The sequence below is a fragment of the Pezoporus wallicus genome, unplaced genomic scaffold (genome assembly GCF_028554395.1).
Source record: "Pezoporus wallicus isolate ANWC-B61680 ecotype Strahan unplaced genomic scaffold, APGP_CSIRO_Pwel_v1 contig_5935, whole genome shotgun sequence".
NCBI lineage: Eukaryota > Metazoa > Chordata > Aves > Psittaciformes > Psittacidae > Pezoporus > Pezoporus wallicus.
In genome coordinates, this window is record NW_026637215.1 from 465,819 (window position 1) to 488,437 (window position 22,619).

At 44.0% G+C, this 22,619-nt stretch overlaps 1 protein-coding gene across 1 annotated transcript in view; it reads left to right on the forward strand.

Annotated features, from left to right (window-relative positions):
- The first annotated feature begins 165 nt into the window (after nucleotides 1-165).
- NUP210 (nucleoporin 210) overlaps nucleotides 166-22,619 on the forward strand; it is a 66,935-nt gene continuing 44,481 nt past the window's right edge. The window contains exons 1-9 of the mRNA XM_057404182.1: nucleotides 166-373; nucleotides 9,839-9,975; nucleotides 10,961-11,092; nucleotides 13,510-13,606; nucleotides 16,567-16,717; nucleotides 19,478-19,610; nucleotides 20,377-20,535; nucleotides 21,007-21,075; nucleotides 21,381-21,487. Coding sequence (XP_057260165.1) covers nucleotides 216-373; nucleotides 9,839-9,975; nucleotides 10,961-11,092; nucleotides 13,510-13,606; nucleotides 16,567-16,717; nucleotides 19,478-19,610; nucleotides 20,377-20,535; nucleotides 21,007-21,075; nucleotides 21,381-21,487 — 1,143 coding nt within the window. The 5' untranslated portion in view covers nucleotides 166-215. The remainder of the gene's footprint in view (nucleotides 374-9,838; nucleotides 9,976-10,960; nucleotides 11,093-13,509; nucleotides 13,607-16,566; nucleotides 16,718-19,477; nucleotides 19,611-20,376; nucleotides 20,536-21,006; nucleotides 21,076-21,380; nucleotides 21,488-22,619) is intronic.

Here is a 22,619-nt window from a genome sequence, read left to right on the forward strand (position 1 = left end):
CTGCGGTTATTGCACCTGGCGGCAGGCCCGAGCCTCGACGCGGCGGTCGCTGCCCGCAGCTGGCGCCAATTAGGGCAGCCCGGCGGTGCCGGGGCGCGCAGGGGCAGGCCTATCCCCGCTCCTCGCCCCTCCGGCCCCGCCGCTGACGTCCCTCCCCTCACCGCCCTCCGCCGCCCTTTCCCGCCCACACCGGCGGCGGTTGCCCGTTGCGGAGCATGGCTCCCCGTGCGCCGCTGGCGCTGTCTCTCCTCCTCCTTCTCTCCCCCTGCCTCACCGCCTCCTCCAAGCTCAACATCCCGAAGGTGTTGCTGCCCTTCACCCGCGGCACCCACGTCAACTTCACGCTGGAGGCCAGCGAGGGTTGCTACCGATGGTGAGTGCAGGTGCCGCCGGCCTGTGTCGCCGCTCTCTCCGTCCCCTGCCGCCAGGATGCACCTGCCGCGTTTTCTCGGCCCGCGGCGGGGCCTGGTGGCCGGTCCCCGGGGGAGCCAGGAGGGCCAGGCCGCCCCTCGCCGCTTTCGCATTACTTGGGGTGTCCCAGCAGCGTGGGGGTAGAAGCGGAGATAACCCCCGAGGGGAGCGGCTGGGCTTTGCAGACTGACGCCGGTGTGGGCTGGTTTGGTTTGTGCAGCGGGGGCTGACCCCTCCGGACAGGAGCTCTCTGGAGGCCAGGGCTGAGCAGGCTCTGCGGGGAATGGCCCTGGGGCTGAGAGCTTCCCGCCATGGCTGGGCGCCCGCATGCACCTCACACCCCGCATGCACCTCACACCCCGCATGCACCCACCACACCGTGCCCACCCCGCTGCTGCAGGGACCCCACCGTGCCCACCCTGCCTCCACACGCACCCTCAGTGACACTGCAGCCCCACGTGTGTGCAGGCAGCATCCAGGACTCGTGGTTACACTGCTGGTGTGGAAATGCCCCTTCCCTTGCTGTGGTTATATGGAAGCCTGACCGCTTTGAACCTGGGGTAGGGACTTCAAGAGTCGCAAGTAGCAAATAGCTAAGTCGAGAGCCTCTCGGTGCTGCCGTTGAGTGCAGACAACACCCTGCTCATGTCGCGGGGTGACAGTGAAGTCAAGTTGTCCATAAGCAAGAGCTTTCCTGGCTCTTCCGTTGGAGGCCTTAGTGCTGAGCACATGGGATATACCATGTCTGGGAGTGCCCCTGACCTACCTCGTGCAGGGGGGCCCTGCAAGCTGGGCACGTGGGAGGCAGGGCTGGGCTGTGGTGAGTACCAGGGGCTGGAGGCAAGTCCCACAGTGTGTGTGGATTTGGAAACCGTCTTCATATTCAACGAGTATTACCAACTCCTCGTCCTCTCTTTAGCACACAAAACTGTAATTTGGATCAGAAATGAGCAGGAGGCACCCACCTGAAAAAGATGTGGCAGTCAGGATATGTTTAGGATGATACTTCCGTGTGTGCCAGATGGATAGCAGTTTGGATAGCAGTTTTCAGTTGTTATTTTGTGGCTGACAGTTACTGAAATATATCTTGTAGGGCCGTGTTTTCACTCTGTATCAGTTTATTTGCCTGGTGGTCCCACGCTTCTCATCCCTGGGCTGGTTATGAGCCTTTGATCTGTAGCAACTTGCATATTTGAATATGTACACAAGAAGTGCACACAAGAGCACTAATAAGAGTTTCTCCAAAAACTGCCTGAAAGAGAGTTAACTAGATGAGCTCTTTGTGGTTGTGTAGTTTAATTTTTGTATAGGCTATCTTAGTGAAAATCTCATGTTTTTTAATTTTCTTTTTCCTTATTATAATCTTTGAGGCAAATGACTCTTTAAAAGGATTTGGGTTATGTGGTAAAGTACATTGTAAGAAGCTAAAACACAGACTCTTCAAAGCACTAGTAAAATCTAGGAGGTGTACACTCTCCCATTTAGCCAGTGAACTGCTAGGTGATGCTGGGCTGGCTGCAGCCATTCCTGCATGTGCCTGGCTCTCAGAAGCATGCAGACGTTTGCAGGTCTCACTGAAACCTACAGATGAAAAGATGTAAGGTTGTACTTAAGGGAAAGACCAAGATTGGTCCACAGACATATCTAATGAGGGTGACTTGTAAGCACTTCAGAGTACTTTATATTGGTGCCCATTGCCAGCTGTGGGTCAGATCCCTCCTGATGTAGATAGGCTTTCACATGCTCTGCATCCTCTCCTGTCTGCCCTTCAGAGATTATTTTTTGTTGAACATTAAGGAAGCTATATCAGCTTCATAGAGAGTGTGTCATCATTTTCTGTACCCGGATTGTAAATGTGTATTTATTCACTTCTGCTTTGCAAGGACTGGCAGGATGTGGGTGTTAAAACTCAAAGTGTGCTTACAAAACCATCAGGAGGAAGCAGCAGCATGTGTGTGTGTGAGTGAACGGTGCAGTAATGCTCTGGCCTCATGGGCCTTGGGCTGTAGGGGATTAGAAAGTGGTGTACTTTGAGCAGGCAGGCAGCTCCACAGCTACTTGCTGACAGGTTTCCTGTGCGTTCATTTTGAAGCTCAGTTGTAGCTGTTACTGGAAGGAGGCCTTTAAACTGAAGGAGTTAGTGATTGTCAAATGTAGTGACTTCAGAAGTAGTGACCATTCCTCAACCAGGATTTGTAAAGGGATGGGTGGCTTGCATGCACAAAAGCATGGATTTGGAGTGGAAATCATAAGATCCAGGCCCTTTGTTTCTAGAGAAGGTATTGAGGTTGCGTAATAATGGCCGAGTGCAAGGTTAGAGGTAGAGTATGAAAGTCGTTCATGTCTTAGAGCAGCATCTGTCTTCAAAACCCATCCTTTGAGTATTTGAAGGACTGCATTACTCATCTCAAACATTTAGCTTTCATACCTGAGTGTCCAATTTTGTGAAAAATCAGTCAGTGGCATGCTGTGACCTTTTTTCTTTCCGGTTTCCCATTGGGACTTCAGGTTTACCTCTTTCAAAGTGATTGTAGTAGTGTCTGAGAGTTCTAGTGGTTCAAAGGAAAAAGATCAGTTTTTATCATCATCCCAGCAGATTGGGAGCCATGATAAAATTACAAACATGACTTTAAAGTATTTTCTGATTTCAAGATGCTCATGCCTTCTATCATGAGTTGCCTTTATGTTTATTTTTTGGTGAAAGCTTTGTTTTCAAAGCATGTACTGTTCCCATCTGTAAATATTGTTATGTGGTACTGTCTGCAGGGACAAAACACAGTCTGTGTGAGTATATTTAGCATTTAAATTACATCTGTATTTATCTTTAATTACCTTAATCCAGAAATTGCACCTGAAAGAATGAAAGCATTCAGAAGCAGAATTCTCTCCTTGAAATCTGCCTTAGCATAATAACATTCTGGGCTGTAAGGGGAAATACAAAAACAAAGCCCCATTTCCCCCAGGGTATACAGTATGGCACAGGGTCTTTATAGCAGAAATCGTAGTGTGTAAATATGCTTACATGCATGTAGCATTATTTTATATCTTGTAGAATTGATATACATGGTGAGAACTGGGGGAAAATTAAGTTCCGGGTGTTAGCTTTGAGAAATTCAACCGATTGCATTTGAACCATTGAGCATTGAAGTCTGAGGTTTTGCTGTGGAAAGGTTACAGCAATAGGAAACTGCTCAGAGGTGATGATGGCCCTCTGTGCTGTTGTTTGTTGCGAGTATAATGATGGAGAGTTTCTTGCCACCTTAATAAAAGGATCTGTGTGTGCTGCTGAAGCCCTCACTGATGTTGTTATGTGAAACTAAGTGAAGCTAATTGCCATAGTGAGAGAAACAGGAGGCAGAGCACAGGGGTGAGGGAGCCAGCAGCAGGGTGGTCTCTGAGCTGTGTGATGCACGGGTACTTCCAGAGACCCCCCAAACATACGTACTGTGCTGCTGTTGCAGTACTGGGCTGCAGAGCTCATTTTCTAGCTCCTTGTCCTGTCATGTTTCTGATACTGGGTTGTAAATTGGCTTTACCACTCTGTGTAATGTGTGTGGTGCTTACATGTTTTAAAAATGTGTTATCATAGATTCACAGACTGGTTTGGGTTGGAAGCGACCTTACAGCTCATCCAGTTCCAACCCCTACCACAGGCAGGGACACCTTCCACTAGAGCAGGGTGCTCCAAGCCCCTGTGTCCAACCTGCCCTTGAGCACTGCCAGGGATGGGGCAGCCACAGCTTCTCTGGGCAGCCTGTGCCAGTGCCTCAGCACCCTCACAGGGAAGAGCTCCCTGCTAATACCTAATTACATCTATACTAAATAGTGTTTCTGATTGAAGTTTGTTACTTTGCTATAAATCTGAGTCTCATCTCTGATAATCTCTGGGGGTTTTGTTGTTCTTTCATGGGTTGCCTGTTTTACCACAGGTCTAAAAACCTCTGTCTTTTACTTCACTGAAAAATGTTTTGTGTGAGATACTGACTGTTAATTTCCCTATTATGAAATGTCATCTGAAATAATGATTGTTATCCCCTGCAGCCTTTTCTGGGGGTCTCATCTGCTCTGCATTTCCTAGTTAGAAGGCAATTCTAGCAGGCAGCAAAATGTTGTCTCTCCCTCTGGGAGGTGCCTGTGCTGCTGACTGCTGGGTAGGTTGGCTGCACTGTGGTGTGTGCTTCCTCAGTGTGGCTTCAGCCTCTTGGAGAAACCAAAACGAGCTCAGAACTGGGTTGAGATACCCTTGTTGGCGAAGTGAGGTGTGCTGTGCCGGTGGCTCAGGGCTGTGTTACCTGAAAGTGTTGGCTCAAAACCAGAGCAGTGGTGTGAGTCTGTGGCATAGGTGTCCTGCCAGACTTGAAGAGGTGGAAGAAATAATCGTGGTTTTTGCCTTAGCCAATGTGTCAACCTGTAGTGCACATTTACTGCTGAAGAAACCTTTCTGAATGTGAGCATAACCTGCCTGGGAAGGAGGACAGGGAGGGGAGGGGCTGTGCTTGATTTTGGCAGTGTTCTTTGCTGAACACCCATGAAATGTTTTAAGAGTTTTGCTCCCTTTGGGTTTGGGTCTCACCTCAGTAATTGAAGCTTTAAAGGTGTCTGCATGTGAGAAGGTCTAAAAGGGTGGATAGTGGGAAAGAATGCAAAATGGGACATTTGTGGTTTGTAAGTAAACTGCTGTTTAGTTTTTTTTTTGGTTTTTTTTTTTTTTTAGTTTTATTTTTGAATTTGAAATCGGGCTCAGCTCATTTCAGAACAACTTGTGTAGACCAACCCTTATTTATTGCATTCTCTTAGTTGGCAGATTAGTGTCACTAGTGTGGCATGCCAATTTCCTTCATGCAGCCATGAAAAGTACAGAAATAAGCATTTAAGGTGAAATGCTTCTGGTCACCAGTTGATTTGACAAAACATCCGAGTTACAGCTGGGCATCTGGGTTGGATTTTGAGAACAATCATCACTGGTTTAATTCTGCCCACTTCGAAGTTAATGGCAGTGCCTGCTGATCACCATTACAGCCTTCACCCTGGTAAGCAAAAGCTTTGTCTTTGGCTCATTCTGTAGTGCGATGTTGTGATTTGCTTTTAAAGCAGAACTAGATGGAGGATTTTTGTTTTCCCAGTACAATAAGAAACATCCTAGGGGAGGGTTGAGTGAACAATAGAGAATCTGCCACTGTGCTGTTAAAAATTCTCAAGAGTTAGGGAAGTCTGCCAGGCTTCCTTTGTGTTTTCTTTGGAATGGGTTCAGTTCCCAGATCCTTGGTTCTGTGGGAATCTAGTTTTTATCATACAACTGCAGTTGCCTGGATGCTGTTCTGGCTCTTGTGTCTCTTTTCACTTGTGTATGTCAACAGTGCTAGTCCCAAGAGTGACTGGAAATAAGGTACCTGATGCGTTGGTCAGTCTAGTCTTACTGCACTCTTGCAAAACTTTACTGTCCAGTTTCCCACTGGCTACCTATGTGCCCCCATACCTGATACAAGTTCTAAAAGATGAGATCAGCTGCAGTTGTGGTGCATCTCCACCAGGGAGGATTTGTGCTAATGTAGGCCCTGGAGTTCAGTCTGAAGAGCTGACAAAGTAAAAAGTCTTGAAGCAGTTAAGAACCAACAGAGGAGAGTAATATTTGTCTGATTTTTTTAACCAGCTGATAAAGTATAATCCTTGAAGTAGTCACATGTGATATTACAGAACAGTTGATTAAGAAACTGCAGGCTTAGGTTTGGGTACATCTGTAGATATAATCTTGGCACACAGTAGCAAGGAGGTGAAAGTCGTGTGTAAAATGGAAATGATACTTTCTTGCAAGTGTTATTAATTCCCCAGCAAATAGGATTTTATTCTGAGGGAGATAAATACAGGGACTTCTTTTAGCTCTCCCCCCTTCCCTTCATGCTTCTTCCTAGAGCTTCCTCTCCTGCCTTGCTTGTTCTTATAGGCATTGGTATGGGATCAAGAGCTAGTGCCAGAAATGCTTCCCATGGCTCGCTTCTCAGGATCTAATTTTGACCTCTGACAAGCCTAGCTCTCAGTATCACATGCTGACGTGCTGCTGAAGAGCTGCTGGAATTGGAAGAGGGTATAAATGCAGTCATTGATGTAACTTTAAAGCAAAAGTTTATTTTTCTCATCCATCCAGGGTGCAGTAGTGATCCTGGTGTGTATTACGGCAGATGAATGCCACTGACATCCAGCCTGTTTGATAGTTCCATATCTCTTCTGTTCTTAACATTGAGTCGTATACGCCTGTAAACAGAACTTGCTTTTGATATTGCTGAATGGTATTGAGGGGTCATCAAATATTTCAGATGTTATGGTGTAAAATGCAAGAGTCATTCAGATTGGTTTTTAATGTAACTCAGTAGTAACTCGGGTCTCAGAAAGGCCCTGCTGCACCAGGCCAGTTCAGACAACTGCCTAAAATTCTCTCTATTACCACCATTACCATCCTGTTGGTAATAAAACTAAAAATGTGTTTGTATTAAAAAAGTAAGAAATTCAGCTGATATTCTACTTCCTGTTTTAAGCTACTGTTAGAGGCCAAGTATTCTCTGTTCTCAGGTTCCCTGCTTGTGACAACCAGGAGTTAACCAGCATTCAGCTGGAAAAGCTTAAAACTTCCTTTACAATTGTGGGCTGTAAGTTCACAGCTAAAATTTATTACAGACTTTTAGTTTATCTTTGTTCCTTTTTCTAGTCTGAAAAATATTCTGTAATTAGATTTAGTTTTACAACGCTGCTATTAGTGCAGACTGTGGTGGTTATGTATTGTCACACAGCCATCTATTAAAAGAACAAATACAAAACACATTGAAACCTCTGTTGTGTTGTAAACACAAGCAGTTTCACATTGCAAGAATGCAAACTCCTCAAATTAATAAACAAAATCTAATGGCAGATAATATTAGTCAATAGAATGAGCTAAATAGTAAAAGTCAGTTCCATGCGTATAAGGCTTATTTAGAAATGCCTTCGTGCATGTTCAGTCAGACTGGCATGCTCAGCTCAAAAAGCCTACCAGCCAAGTGCAGGAAGAGCCTTACTGTTCGTGAATGCTAGCATTGTTGAGGGAAACTTGCAAAGTGTTGGAAAACTGCTTCAGGGCTGCCTAAGAAGCTCCAGAATGACAGGAAAATAATTGTTCACTCCTGAATTAATCTCTGTAGAGTGAAGCTAAATGTACTACTAATATAGAAAATAAATCACTTTGGTTTAGAAACACTGTATGCCCCAGTATGACAAAATAGGCCCATGTTTGTATGCATTGCTTGGATATCTAGAATATAACAAACACTTTTAAGGCTTAATCTTCTACATGGTTTTTAATTTCCATTCCATGCTGCTTGGGGTTGGTTTTACCCTGACCAGATAAAATAATTTGCAATTTCTGCATGAGCAGTTGCTATTGTTATTTCAGAATCCTTTAAAGCTAACCTTTGTGTAAGTGAAATATTGTTGGGAGCACACCAGTATTATGAATTTAATTAATAATTTGTTGAATTAAATGAATTTTGGCCAAGACAAAGCTTCTGTAGTGCTGTGCAGTGCCTGTGAGCCTGAACACTGCTGTGAGCAGGTGCGACTGCAAATGCTCTGGCCAGCGTTGGGTGCCCTTGGATCACAAGCTTGTTGGGACAGTATAGTGTGATAAAATCCAGACACATATGTAGGGAACTGGGGAGCTGACACACTGTAGGTTTGTTTCAAGTGAAGTTTTGGTGAGGAATGCAGCATTAGCCCTCTCAGACTGCTTCAAGCTGAAGGATGTGCTCTTGGTGCTTTGTCTGCAGCTTAGTGTTGAAAACAGGATTTGAAGTTTTATTCCAGTGACAACTACCACATTGGACTGCAACTGTTAGCATTATGTTCACAGGTAACATGTTAACAGCTGTCACAGCATGTTCAGTTATCTTACAGTTATTTATCGAAGTGGATTCAGTTTTAGTTAACAAGAATTTTTTTTGTTCACTGTTATGGATTGGTTGGTTCTGCCAGTATTAAAAGTAGCTACAGCCTTCATCTGGGGAGAAGGGCATGTGGGAGCTTGCTGTTTGTTTGCAATTCCTCTCCAGCTCCTTGTTGATTTAGGTTTTCCCCATAGATCTCAGGTAGGCATTTTGAACATCCTCCAGAAGAGAAGCCTGAATTAATCCAGCATCACCATCTTTACCAGGTGGGGTTCTGGTGTCTGGTTAGGAGTCTGCTTACCAGACAATGCAATGCTGTCATCATCTGGGAGGAGCAATTCCTCAGCAGTTTTGTCATCAGTGCTCTCTTCATGGATTTAATCCTCCCAAGGACCCTTGTGAAAGAGCTTTCACTGGGATCCCAAAGCAAACAGCAATGGCTTAATTCACTAGCGGCTTAGCAGGGTGCTGGGCCCTGGGCTGTGCACAGGCAGGCTGCTTTAGGCTTCCTCTGCAGGAGCTCCTGCACGAGTGGTAAGGACAAGCTGTGTCCCAGTTCTCATCCCAGCTGGGAGGAGTGACATTCTTGAATTAGTTACCAGAGGTATGGCCTGCTTGAATCTTGTCAGTTGCTTTGAGCACTACACTGGGGCCTCAGACACATATTGCTGTTATCTCAATTTTAATTTCAAAAGGCTTGGTTTCTAATAATTTAGGAATTTTATTTTTCCCTCATCTCAACATTTTTGGCACCCAGGAAGGAAGGGCTGGGCTCCATGTCCATAGTGGGGTTCTCACAAGCTTATTCCTGGAGAAGTTGTCTTTGGAAAAGCCATGTAAGTGAGAGCAGGGATTAACAGATGCATTGATTTTAGGTCAAAATTCCATGTAGGCTTATGTTTTACCAAAGATGTTTATACATCTTTGCGTGTTTTACACCGTGTTACATATTTCAGGCTAAAGCCATTTAAAAAATGCTTTTTTGTACTTGTTGAGAGGCTGTGCCATAGCAGACTTGCGTAACTGTGATGTTCTGCTATGAGGGAAAACTTCCAGTGTTTCCAGAACTTTGCTTCAGACTTGGTTTGATAATGCGATTACAGGTGGTGACTGGAGTTTAGCTAAAATTGTTTTGCCTTCTGCTTCAGTATTCTGTATGTGGTTTTCCTTGTTCCATGCCTCTAAGGTAATAAATGGTCAGGCTGAAGGCTTTGTGACTGTTAGGAGTGGTGCAGCTGTAAGGCGGCTGAACGGCCTTCAGCAGTGACCATGCCACAGTGGAGATAATGCTGCCGTGTTTGCCTGGGTGCTGGTGGGCCTCTGCTCTGTGCTCTCCCCCTTCCTCAGCCTGCACTTGCTTTTCCTGAGGTCCTGCAGGAGCTGTTGCAGTCCAGCTCTTGTGAAAGCCGGGCCATGACCAGACAGCATGTCTCATGTAAATTATTTTTGTGGCTTTTTAACCAGACCCTTGATTTTTGTAACTTGAATGCTGCTAACACAATCAAATACCCTTGTAGGTCCTCCACCCGGCCGGAGGTGGCGAGCATAGAGCTGATATATCAGGATGAGCGCCAGTGTTCCCAGAAAGCTCTTGTCCAGGCACGGTCCTCGCAGCCCACTCGACTGACAAGTATCATCTTTGCTGAAGATATAAGTAAGTTTTCACTTTTGTAGCACACCAATTCTTGTTTATGGGCATCCTGGCATCCTTCAGAAACAAAGTAGAGGTTAAGTGCCCAAACCAAGAAATATCTATTCATATGCATGGTCATAACTATACAGAACCCCAGACTGGTTTGGGTTGCAAAGGACCTTAAAGCTCATCCAGTTCCAGCCCCCTGCCAAGGAGCAGCTTGCTCCAAGCCCTTGTGTCCAGCCTGGCCTTGAACACTGCCAGGGATGGGCCATCCACAGCTTCTCTGGGTACCCTGTGCCAGCGCCTCAGCACCCTCACAGGGAAGAATTTCTGCCTTATATTTAACCTAAATCTCCCCTGTTGAAATTTGAGCCCATTGCCCCTTGTCCTACCACTACAGTCCCTGATGAAGAGAACATTAATGATACATCCAGGAAAAAGGGTAATTCTTTTAAAAAAAAACCCAAACAAACAAAAAAGGCAAGGGTGGTGGCTGAACGTAATTTTCAGTGCATACTTTTTCTGTAATGCAAATTCAGATGTCTTGTATTTAGAAAGCTGGAAATTGCCTTAGTGTCTGTCATACAGTACAGCTAGTTATTTTTTATTACCGCAGATAGGCAAAAACGTGATCGATTAAATGTCTTGCAGTCACTAGATGAAGAGGTGTACAGGGGTTTATCATCCGTGAGTGAAAGTCCAACAGTTGCACTGTAAAAACTCTAAATATGTACTTAGATAAGCCATCCAACTGTTAGTGTAGATTGGAATCATATTTTCTTAAGATTTATTCCAAAGTTCAATGAGGAAGGAAACTGCTTTTCTTGCTCTAGCCACAGTCACCGTTTGACCAAGAGTTTCTTGGTCAAGGTCATGACCTAGTTTCAGTTCCTTCAGTGTCTTGTGCCATGGGCTAAACTTGAGCTGTGTTTGTCTTGTGGGTGCTCTTGATGAGTGCATCCAGTATTGCTGATCTCATGTGCTCTTTCCGTTTCTCTTCGAGTGACTGGACAAGTGCTTCGTTGTGATGCTATAGTGGATACAATTCATGGCATCCAGATCGTGTCCACAACAAGAGAGCTCTATCTTGAAGATTCACCACTGGAGCTAAAAATTCAGGCTTTGGATTCTGAAGGTAAGAGATTTACTTACTAGTAGGAGATAAAATACATAGTGAACTCTTAATTGTCTGACACGTGCACTGGTTTTATTTGTGACACAACTGAGTATCAAGGTGAATAATTTAAAGGGAGTTCTTTGGACAGTACATTAAGTAACCTCTTGTTTTTGTTCAAGTGTAAAATCTAAATGCCACCTGAACAGGGAAGTCAAACAGTGCTTGATTTCCAACTTTTGCTTGCCCTTTTTCTGTATTTTCCCAGGAAACTTAACTGTAGTGCTAAGGGTATTTTTAGAAATCAGGTTTTTACTCCCAGCACTTGTCCTGTGGACGTGTCCCACCAGGATTTAACCAGACTGAGCAAGGCTGCACAGGAAGGTCATGTAGCCTGTTTGTTTTATTCTTTTCTTTGTCTAAAGAATTTTGCAGAAGGACATTTTATCTGAGTCCAGTCAAGTATCCAACAGGATGCAGGAGATTGTATAGAAGACCAAACACCTGTTGCTTGGATTAATAACTGTTAATTATTATAGAAACACTCACTTTTGGGAGGCACCTTTCAGGCTCATGGCGATCAGAGCTGCTGAAGCAGCACAGAGGAGCAGCTCTGTCCATGTAGGGCTGTGGAGCACAAGTCACTGCCTGTACTGACATCTGAGGAGCCTGGAGGGTGATGTGGGAGCTGGCCAGGCAGCTGCTCTGCAGTTCCTGTGACGGCCCTGTGATCCTGCAGGGAGGGACAGAGACATCACTCAGTTCATGGCAAGTGCTGTGTTTCCTGTTTGCTTCCCTGGGTGCTGTTTCTGATAGGCTTAACCTGGAGACAGCCAGGGCCCTCTGTGCTGCAAGGGTAGCTGATCCTGTCTGGGTGAGTGAGACCCTGCATGGTTATCTGATAATGCATGTGATAGGTTATCAGAGATAAACTGGCTTTGCCTTTGTAGTGTGGGACTCCAGCAGGAGCCAGGGCATCCATGGTGGTGGTTCAAAGGCTATGAGTTCACTGTGGTGCTGGCTGTGCCCATGCGTAGCCTCTCTATAGTGCCACCATGTGCAGTTCTCCACTGGCCTCATGATGTTCAGCTAGAACAAAACAAAAGTGTGTCATACAGCTTTACAAAGCTGCGGCATGCATCGTTAAAGTTAGACTCGAATGCATGTTTAAGTAATCCAGTCTCCATCCATTTTAACTATATTGCTGTGTTTTGAGAGTTTTGTGTTTAAACCCTGTTTATTTGGGATTTGGTACTGTCCGCAGTAAGCTGCATAGAAATAACGTAGGCTGTGTGTTGTGTTAACTTGTCTTAAAATATTTTTGTGACTTAAAAGTGCCATAAACCTTTAAGCACAAGAACTTGGTAATACATTTGCTCTAATTCTTTATTAATATAGTTATAAATGTCAAAGGGAGTACTTGAGTGTAATCATGAAAAATCTTTGGGTTTATTCTATTTATTCCTTTCTGTTCCTTTTTAATATCTACAATTTCTCATGTTCTAGTGCGTCACAGTTTCTAGAAGGAAGGTGCTCAGTTTGAGTTCTGTGAGTGAAGACATATTCCTGTTAGGAGTAAATCATATTTGTGCTCAAACCCAAAGCAATCTTATGGGGAAAGTGCAGTTCACCAGTGAGGTGAACTCAACTCACCGAGTTGGTATCCCACATCCCAGTGTTTGAGAATGAAAGGTAGTTTAGCAGGTTATTTTGATGTCCTGCTAATATTCAAGAAGTAGTAAGGTTTTTGTGGTTAAAGTGGAAGGGAGGTGATGGGTGCCAAGGCTGAATGGAGACCTCATAGCAGCCTTCCAGTGTCTGAAAGGGGCCTACAAGGATGCTGGAAAGGGACTCTTCATCAGGGACTGTAGCGACAGCACAAGGGATGATGGGTTCAAACTGGAACAGGGGAAGTTCAGGTTAGATATAAGGAAGAAGTTCTTTATTATGAGGGTGGTGAGGTGCTGGCACAGGGTGCCCAAAAAAAATGGTGAATGCTCCATCCCTAGCAGTGTTCAAGGCCAGGCTGGGCAGAGCCTTGGACAGCATGGTCTAGGGTGGCATGTCCCTGCCCATGACAGAAGGGTTGGAACTAGATGATCTTAAGATCCTTTCCAACCCAAACCATTCTATGATTCTATCATATCTTGGGGGCTGATGAATGGAGTGTAAGTGGTGACCCCTGCACCTATGTAGCAGGCTTATAAAGAGACAAATGGTGTTGCAAAATGTGAACAGAGAAGCCAGTTAACAGGAGCATCTTCCCTGTGCCAAGGTCAGTCAAGCAAGCTACGTTGTGGTTTTTAACTGCATACAGATTGAGCTTCCTGTAGGGAAAAGAGAGGGAAATTTCCAAGGGGAAAAGTGCTAGCTTGTGTTGCAGGAAGACTCTCTGCTTGTTACTTAGCTTTGTTTTGATCTGATTGTTTGATCTGTAGGAAACACTTTCAGCACACTGGCCGGGTTAGCCTTCAACTGGACAATAGTAAAGGACACAGAGGCTGATGGCTTCTCGGATTCCCACAATGCGCTGCGGTGAGTTCATTTAATTTGTTCTCCAAAGTCTTAAGTCCGTTGAGTTTGATGTGTGTAAATATTGCCCCACATCAGGCAGCTTACTGATCCCATGCCCAGAATAGTGCTTACGAGTCAGTTGTTTCAGGGGGTTGGGTTTTTAAGTGCCTACTCAACAGCCTGGGCACTCTGATCCCTGTTTAATTTAACAACTGGTAGCTTTATTGAGCAGCCCAGGTAGCTCTAATGCAACAGCTAGAAATAAGTAGATGCAATTGTTGATCTTCCTGAAACGTCTCGTGCAAAGGAAAAATTTATCAGTAAGACTTACCTCAGGATTTCAGCAGGGAGGTATTAATTTATTTATTTATTCTTTTAAGGAAAAATACCAGTCCTCTCCTTTCAGAAAGGAGCCCTCTGAACTGGAGAGTTTTAGGTTTCAGTTAATGCTCAGTTCTGGTGTTGAAATTGCTTTCAAAGTAGCTAACTTTTAAATTGGAATGGACCAAGTGGCTGCTTGTTAGCTAGATAACACGTGTAAGACCAGGTGAGATGGTTCAATGAAAGGTATTCAGTGAAGGTACTCAATATATTGTCTTTCAGACAAAGCAATGACTGGAAAGCTTTTGCTTGATAAATAAGCCATGGTGCTTGGTTCATCTGTACTGACTCAAAGAGTAAGTTAACTGGAATTTAAAAATGCAGTACTTTGTGGAAACTTCTGTCCAAAGATCTTGACAGTGCTTTTCAGCCCACTGAGGAGATAAGTGGTTTTCAGCATTGCTGTATAATAAGGAAATATTGCCTCCATTTAAGGGAGGTGAAGTTCTTGCCACGAAGTCAGAAAGCTCACCATGGCAGGGATAGGAATAAAATCCAGACTGTAGATCTCCACCCATATTTGTCACTGGAGCATTTTTGGTCTCTGTTTTGGTGTTGTTTTGTTTTTATTTTATGAAGCATGTACACTGTGTAGATTTACAGTGATGACTTTGTTCTGTTCTTCAGTAGCTTCAAACAGAAAGTTGATTTTCCATCCATATTAAACTAACCAGAGCTGAAGGCTACATAGCAGGAGCTTGTATGGGATATTTCTCAAGTTGGACTCCAAGAGTTTTATCTTTGCCCTGACAGCAGCTGGTGTCAGCACATCAAGATCCTGTTATCTGGCAGTATTTTGCTGGTGCTCATCATACTATATGTATTGGGAAGAAGTTCTTCCCTGTGAAGATGCTGAGGCGCTGGCACAGGGTACCCAGAGAAGCTGTGGCTGCCCCATCCCTGGCAGTGTTCAAGGCCAGGTTGGACACAGGGGCTTGGAGCACCCTGCTCTAGTGGAAGGGGTCCCTGCCCATGGCAGGGGGTTGGAACTGGATGAGCTTTAAGGTCCCTTCCAACACAAACCATTCTGTGATTATGCACCATGGTGAATCTTGACTTTGCTTCATGTGAATGTTGGTAATAAAAAATGCCTTCTTGATGTATGTGAATTCGACCAGACTGCAAGTACATGAAATGTATTTTTTCCTCACAAAACTCTTTACAGATGCTTTTTGAGTACAGCTACTCAAAACCTCCGTAACATCTAGTAAGCTTGTAAGATGAAGTAGATTCAGACTCATGGAATCAGCTAGGTTGGAAAAGGCCTTTGAGATCATCAAGTCCAGCCATTAATGGACATTAATTAATCATGCAGCAGAGGCTTCAGTTACTTCAGCAAACAGGTTCCATCAAAGGGGAGTTAAGGTGTGGACATAAAATAATGTAGGAAACTATATCATAGAATCGAATCACAGAATGGTTTGGGTTGCAAAGAACCTTAAGATCATCCAGTTCCAACCCTGTGCCATGGGCAGGGATGCCTCCCACTTCCTTCATAGGGTAATTCTATGATGAGCATGTGGGGGAACCAGTTTTCCTGGAGAGCAGAATGGCTAACACTTAACTTCCATCCTCAAACCTATATTCCAAATACATTGGGAATGGGAACCCAAAATAGACTCTTTATTGAGTAAACAAAACTCCCCATTTTGCAGTCCTAGAGAAACAAAGCCACAGTATTGCCTGAGGATAGCCTGTTAAGCCCATAATGCACTTGAAGCTGCAGGTATGAATGTATGGCCCCTGTCTACACTGAGAGCAGAGTGTGTGCATGGTTCAGTAAGGCTGATGAGCCAAGGCCTAGTCCATAGGGAGCGTTTTATTTCAGTGTAATTATTTGCTAGAGATGTGATTTTCACCAAACTAATATTGATATATGCTCTTCTGTTAACACAGCTGTGAGAACATAAAAATATTTTAATGGTGTTACAGCTTTGCAAAATGAACTATAAACTGTCATAAATATGTTAATCATAAATGTTTTCAATATGGCTTTACTGATTTTACTGTGAGTGCACATAAAGCCAGACAGATCATGTGCATACAGAAGCTGTCATGGTCCTCTTGCAATTTCTGTTCTATCATTTACCCATTCATGGCAAATTCCCTTCCTTTCTGCTGCCACATCTTATTGAAATTTCCAACACTCACTACACGGTTCTGCTTGTAGGTATTTTCATAGTCATTTATTAAATGCATCCTCACTTCTTCATGTAGTTTAAAGTTATGTTCTGGTTTGTTAAGCTGTTGCTTTTATAAACATAAGCTTTGGGTCTTTCACATCAGTTGTTCCACTGATCTAGAGCGCTTTTGCACTCCACAGCTACTGTAAAAACTGGAGGGATCATTATAACCAACATGTGCACTCTTCTGATAGCTCTTGAAAGCCCACAAACAGGCTTCAAACAAACTTTTATCAGTCACAGAAATTAGCTGCAGATATCTTGAAGAATGAGTAAAATTTGGATATCTGGACCCAGGCAGACATCTTAAATTTGCTTAAAAATGGAAGTAGCTGGAGTAGATGCTGGTTTTGTTTCTCTGTGGGTTTACAAAGATTGGTTGACAATTTTCTGTCCATTTTTTGTTTTACTTTCCAGTATACTCAAGTTCTTTGAATCCACTTATATTCCACCTTCCTATATATCAGAGATGGAAAAAGTTGCTAAGCAAGGAGATACTATTTTGGTGTCTGGGATGAAAACAGGGAGTTCTAAAATAGAAGCAAGAATAGAGGAAAACATCTATATGGTAAGAAACTGGCATTCCTTTTATTTTTGTAGTCTTATAGTTCAGTATTACAGGAATACTGTACATTTGCCCTGCTGCGTTCTTGCCATTATGGGTATCAGTGGTGCATTTCTGTTGTACTGGATTGTCTCTGTAGTCTGTATCACAAAAGATGACAGTGCTGCTCCAACCTGAGCAGGCTGGAGTTCGATGCAGTTACTGTGGTGTGGTTGTCTAAGCCAGTGTCCTGGGTTCAGCTTAAACCACAACAGCCAGGATGGTGCGTGTGCTAGAGATCATTTCTAATCCTAACTCTGACAAAAAGCCCTGCTCCAGAGGAATACACTTCAAATACTGGCAGTAAAGTTTGTACAATTTTATTACTCCTGATATTCGTATTACATGTATAAGTAGAATTATGCTGAATCGGGCATTGGTCCATTCGCTCTTTTTACAAATAACCAGCTAGAACATTTGAGGTTGTTTTGTCAATAAATGTATGGCTAGAACAGATACTGCTGTATTGGATGTACCTTTATTTCCTGTAGTGCTTTGAATGAATGGCATACAAGTACTTTGTTAGTATCTAATTCTACCTCATTAGATTCTGGTCTCCAAGGAAGGGCTTTGGGATCAGAAGGTCAATGCTACAAGGGTGTTAAACTGCAGTATTGGCAGGCTTCCCAGCTGTTCTCTAGATCCATGCTGTTTCTTTCTTTGTAACTTGTGGGAACTGAGTTTTTCATTTAACTCTGGCAAGAACTGTTTTTCCTCTTAATAGAATTTGCAAACACCTGAGAGAGTTTTGGTGGGTAATTGCTCACAGGAATATTTATCATTGTGCTCACATCAACTTATTAACGCACCTTAGAAAAATCCTTCTATAAAACCTGGGGTTTTCTAAAGTTCATCTCCTATCTGGTTTTGGAGTTTTGTGTTACTCCATGTTGTACATAATGTATTTGCTTAAAGCAGGATTGCCTTGGACTGTCTAACCCATACTTGTAAAAAGTGGTCTTTGACACTGTCCTGCATGACATCCTTGTCTCTAAACTGGCGAGGCACAGATGTAATGTGTAGAGCACTCAGTTGATAAAGAATTGGCTGGATGGTCGCACTCAAAGAGTTGTGGTGAACAGCTCGACGTCCAAGCTCAGATCAGTGACCGAGTGGAGAGCCTCAGGTTGGTGTTGCGACTGGCACTCATCAGCATTGTTGTTGATGACATGCACAGCACCATCGAGCCCCTTCAGCAAGTTTGCCAATGACACCAAGCTGTGTATTGGGTCACCGTGCTGGAGGGAAGGGATGGGATCCAGAGGGACCTGGACAAGCTGGAGTGGTGGCACCATGCAAACCTTCTGGAATTCAACGAGGCCAAGTGCAAGATCCTGCCCCTGCGTTGGGGCAATCCCAGCACAAACACAGGCTGGGGGAAGTTGGATGAAGCAGCCTGAGGAGAAGGACTTGGGGGGCTGGTTGATGAGAAGCTCCCCGTGACCAAGCTTCAGTGTGCGCTTGAGCCCATAACCCCCCCCCTGTGCTGGGCTGCACCCCCAGAGCTTGAGCAGCAGCTCAGGGAAGGGGTGCTGCCCTTCTGCTGTGCTCTGGGGAGAGCCCCCCTGCAGCCCTGATCCAGCTCTGGGGCAGCAGCACAGGAGGGACGTGGAGCTGTTGGAGTGAGGCCAGAGGAGGCCATGGAGATGCTGCGAGGGCTGGAGCAGCTCTGCTCTGGAGCCAGGCTGAGAGAGCTGGGCTGGGGCAGCCTGGAGAAGAGAAGGCTCCTCAAGGGGAGACCTGAGAGCAGCTCCAGTGGAAACCTGGAGAGGGGCTTGGGACAAGGGCCTGTAGGGACAGGCCAAGGGGAATGGCTTTAACCTGCCTGAGGGGACACTGAGATGAGCTCTTAGGCAGAAGCTCTTCCCTGTGAGGGTGCTGAGGCGCTGGCACAGGGTGCCCAGACAAAGGTGTAGATGCAACTTTAAGGTTCCTTTCACCCAAAACCGTTGTGTGATTATATATGAATATTGTCTAAATGAATGTAATACTTGAAATGTGGTACATGTGCATATTTAGGATTGTATTCTTATTACAATTCTACCTGATTTGTGCTCAATATAATTACCTGTTACCAGGCTGACTTTTTTTTCTTAAATGCTTGTAACTTGCTTTCTGTTTTAATATTTATTTTTCTGAATTTGTTCTGAGCTGATGCTGTAAATGAAATGGAAATATTATTCTGTATGCAGTTTTTCATGGCTTTCTGGTTAGTAGTTCCTTTCAATCTTTCACTGCTGCCAGACTGCACGTTTTCAGTGAGCATCCCTTACACAATTGTAACAGAATTGGTACAATTATCTGTTCCATTACTAATTTAATAGACCAATGGGTTTGATACAGATTCCTCACTGAAGTCATAATGGATATGTTGTATAGAGGTATCATGTTTTACAGTAGGGAAAACAAATTTCTGGAGGTCTGACTAGTCAGTGTGCATCTGCCTCAAGTTCTTCTGAATCCTTCAGCAAATGGAACCAAACTGATGTCCCTACACACTTTGTTTTTCTTTAGCCTTGCGCAGTGTGCACAGGGCAGATCTCTATTCCAGTCATTGTCCCTTGCATCTCCCTCTTTGAGAGATTTGAAATGATAATAAAGAGCCAATTATAACAAGTAGTACTACTCACTTACAATCTCTAAGTTATAGCTGCATGGACTGTTTCAAACAAATGAGCTGCTGTAAACGTGATTGCTTTTCCTTTCTTTCCCCTAAATCAATAGCATGTACAACCTGCAGAAGTCAGATTGCTCATTTTGGAAAACATCCTTTTAAATCCAGCGTATGACGTTTATCTTCTGGTGGGAACATCAGTTCAGTACAGAGTTCAGACAGTCAGGCAAGGGAAGATCACAGGTTGGTTCTGGTCTCTTTTCTTTCTTTGTTTTTTATTAATGCTTTGTGTGAAGTTTTAACTGCTGAGAAAGTTTTAATTGTGTTTAAACTGCTTTGTTAATGTGTAACGTCACATGTTGATAGAGCTGTACAGTTTCTTCTGTCAAAACCCCCATGGCTTTAAAGGATATATACACTCTTGCAAATTTGTTCTAGGATGTGAAGGTGAGGGTGGCTTAGATCAGGAGCTACCACTGTCAGTTCAGGTGTCTGCATTTGCTTCACATTGCCTGAGAAACTGTGTCTGGCTTTCTTAGTTAAATGAAATTTAGATTAGTAACTTTTCTAACAGAAATGTTTTCTTCACAAATGGATTTGCTCCACTGCTACACGTGTGGGTTTGCTGGCTTTATCTCCAAAGTGTGGGAGTTTGTAATTAGGTGCTTCCAGGGAGCCTGTGCTGGGAATGACTTGCCTTTTTTTTTTAAGGAATCGAGGTAGGAAACATTTTGCTAGGCTGGCAGACGAGGTCAGTGCAGCAGCTCATAGTGCACTGTGGAGCAGCAGGAGCTCTACCAAGTAATTTGACCACTTGAGAAGCTGGGCATGAATTGGATGTTAAGTCTAAGCAATGGGCTAATAGAAACACTCTTTCTACAAGACATTAAATATACTGACTTAATGTTGCACTAGGCAGCAATAAAAATTCATCAGCAATAATTAGCATCATCCAAGTGCTGCCACACTTAGTGTTATTGTTCCGTGTGTTGTCTTGTTTTATGCACAGAATTACGAATGCCGTCAGATCAGTATGAGCTGCAGCTACAGAACAGCATGCCAGGTCCCGAGGGAGATGCCTCATGGCCAGTTGCCAAGTTGGACCAGACAAGCTCAGTTGTAACTGCACTGCGGCGGGGACAAACTAACCTCGTACTGGGGCACAAGAGTATCCTTCCGAGGTGATGCTTTTCTGTCCACATCTTTGTGGCAGGAGATAAAACTTTGCCCTTTGTAGCAAAACAAGATAAAATTAACCACAATTTCATCAGTGCTCTTGAAAATCAGGGCCACCTGATGGAGCCATAGACAGCAGCAGTGATGTGAATTCAGTCTCAACAGAGCTGCCTGGTGCCTTGAAACGTTCTAAGAAATTAGGTTGGCAAAAGATCACTTAATCATGTCTGTTCCCCTCAGTCTATGTGGAAATGTGGTGGGGCTTTTATTTATAGATATTCTCTACTGGCATCTCTCTGAACTACTCACTGTCTTTCAGGGTAGTGTTTGTTTACTTATTTACACATTTATTTTCAGTGTACGATTAGCTTTAAATATCCAAAGATGCACAATGTGCCCCAGAACATGCTGGTCTTTACTTGACTTCTTTCAAAACTTTTCTGTTCCTTTACTGAGACTTCAGGTATTCGCATGCAGGGGGTTTCCAGGCTGCCCAACAGCACTGTCTACGTTGTGGATCCTGGGTATTTAGGTTGGTACTGGCTGCAGCTTTCCTGATTGTTCCGGATAATGTCTTGCCTTGTGTTTCTGTGTGTGTGCATACATGCTTCCAAGTCTCATACTACTGTTCATAGAAAAGTAACTTTATTAATAAAAGTAGCTCAATACAAAATAGGTTTAGTAGTAAATACTTCTTTCTTTTCTTTCATCTTTGTGCTCAGCAGCTTAAGACAATGAATGTGCATCTTCGAAGTGTGGGCACCAGAAGCAAAATGCTTATATCCATTACGTCAAGAGCCTGATGGCTTGTGCTGTTCAATATTTCCTGTTTTGTAGGATTTACAATTCAACCATGTGACAGATGGGTCCTAGAAACAGGGAGACTTTATGAAATTTCAATTGAAGTGTATGATAAATCGAGCAATAAGGTGTATTTATCTGATGTAAGTTGAAATGTTGATATACTTCTGAGTGTCTTTCTCCTAAATCCTGTCTTTCTTCGAAATAAGTTGAGCAGTTTCTGATTTACAATGAGATAGGGCATTTGAAAGCATCTTGTTTCTTGCCTTTTTCTTTTTTCTCAGTGTTTTGTTGTTTTTAAATAAAATACTCTGGGTGATTCATGTGATTCTCCTAGGAAGGAGGGTTGAGGTTTATGCAGCCTGGAGAAGAGAAAGCTCCAGGGAGACCTTAGAGCAGTTCCAGTGCCTAAGGGGGCCAATAAGAAATCTGGAGAGGGGCTTTGGACAAGGGCCTGTAGGGACAGGCCAAGGGGAATGGCTTTAACCTGCCAGAGGGGAGACTGAGATGAGCTCTTAGGCAGAAGCTCTTCCCTGTGAGGGTGCTGAGGCGCTGGCACAGGGTGCCCAGAGAAGCTGTGGCTGCCCCATCCCTGGCAGTGTTCAAGGCCAGGTTGGACACAGGGGCTTGGAGCAAGCTGCTCCAGTGGAAGGGGTCCCTGCCTGTGGCAGGGTTTGGGAACTGGATGAGCTTTAATGGCACTTCCAACCCAAACCAGTCTGGGATTCTGGGATTCCATGTGAAAATGCCCATTGGCATTTAAGTGCTGTAGGAAAGACCAGAAGTCGGACAGTGACTTCAAACACAGAACGCAGGCATTGCACTGGAAACTGCAAACCGGTGTAACTGCTAGGAGCAGTAGTCCTTCCAACAGAATATTGTCATGTCTAGAGGTAGTCTTTCCTGTTAAGGAATGAGGTAGGCATAAGGTGGTCTTACGACAACACTTGTGAGGAAGTGCCTGTTTCAGCTGATCATGGAAAGAGATTTGGTGATCAGCATTTAAACACTTTGCTGTTTGGTAGTTCAATAAAAGGAATTCTTGGTACCAGCCACCAAATAGACAGTGACTTTAAAAAACAAAAATAAAATCAACAAACCCCTCCCTTTCCCCCCAGTTTAAATAGTTAATTTGCAAGCAGGAAAACTTTATTAAATGAGTGCTTTTCAGAATATCAGATTTCTGGGAATGTTATTTTATTTGCACTTTTTTTCCTTCCTGAGATCCAGATCTGAGTTCCAGCTACTGGGGCAGTATATTTGCACATTCTTCCC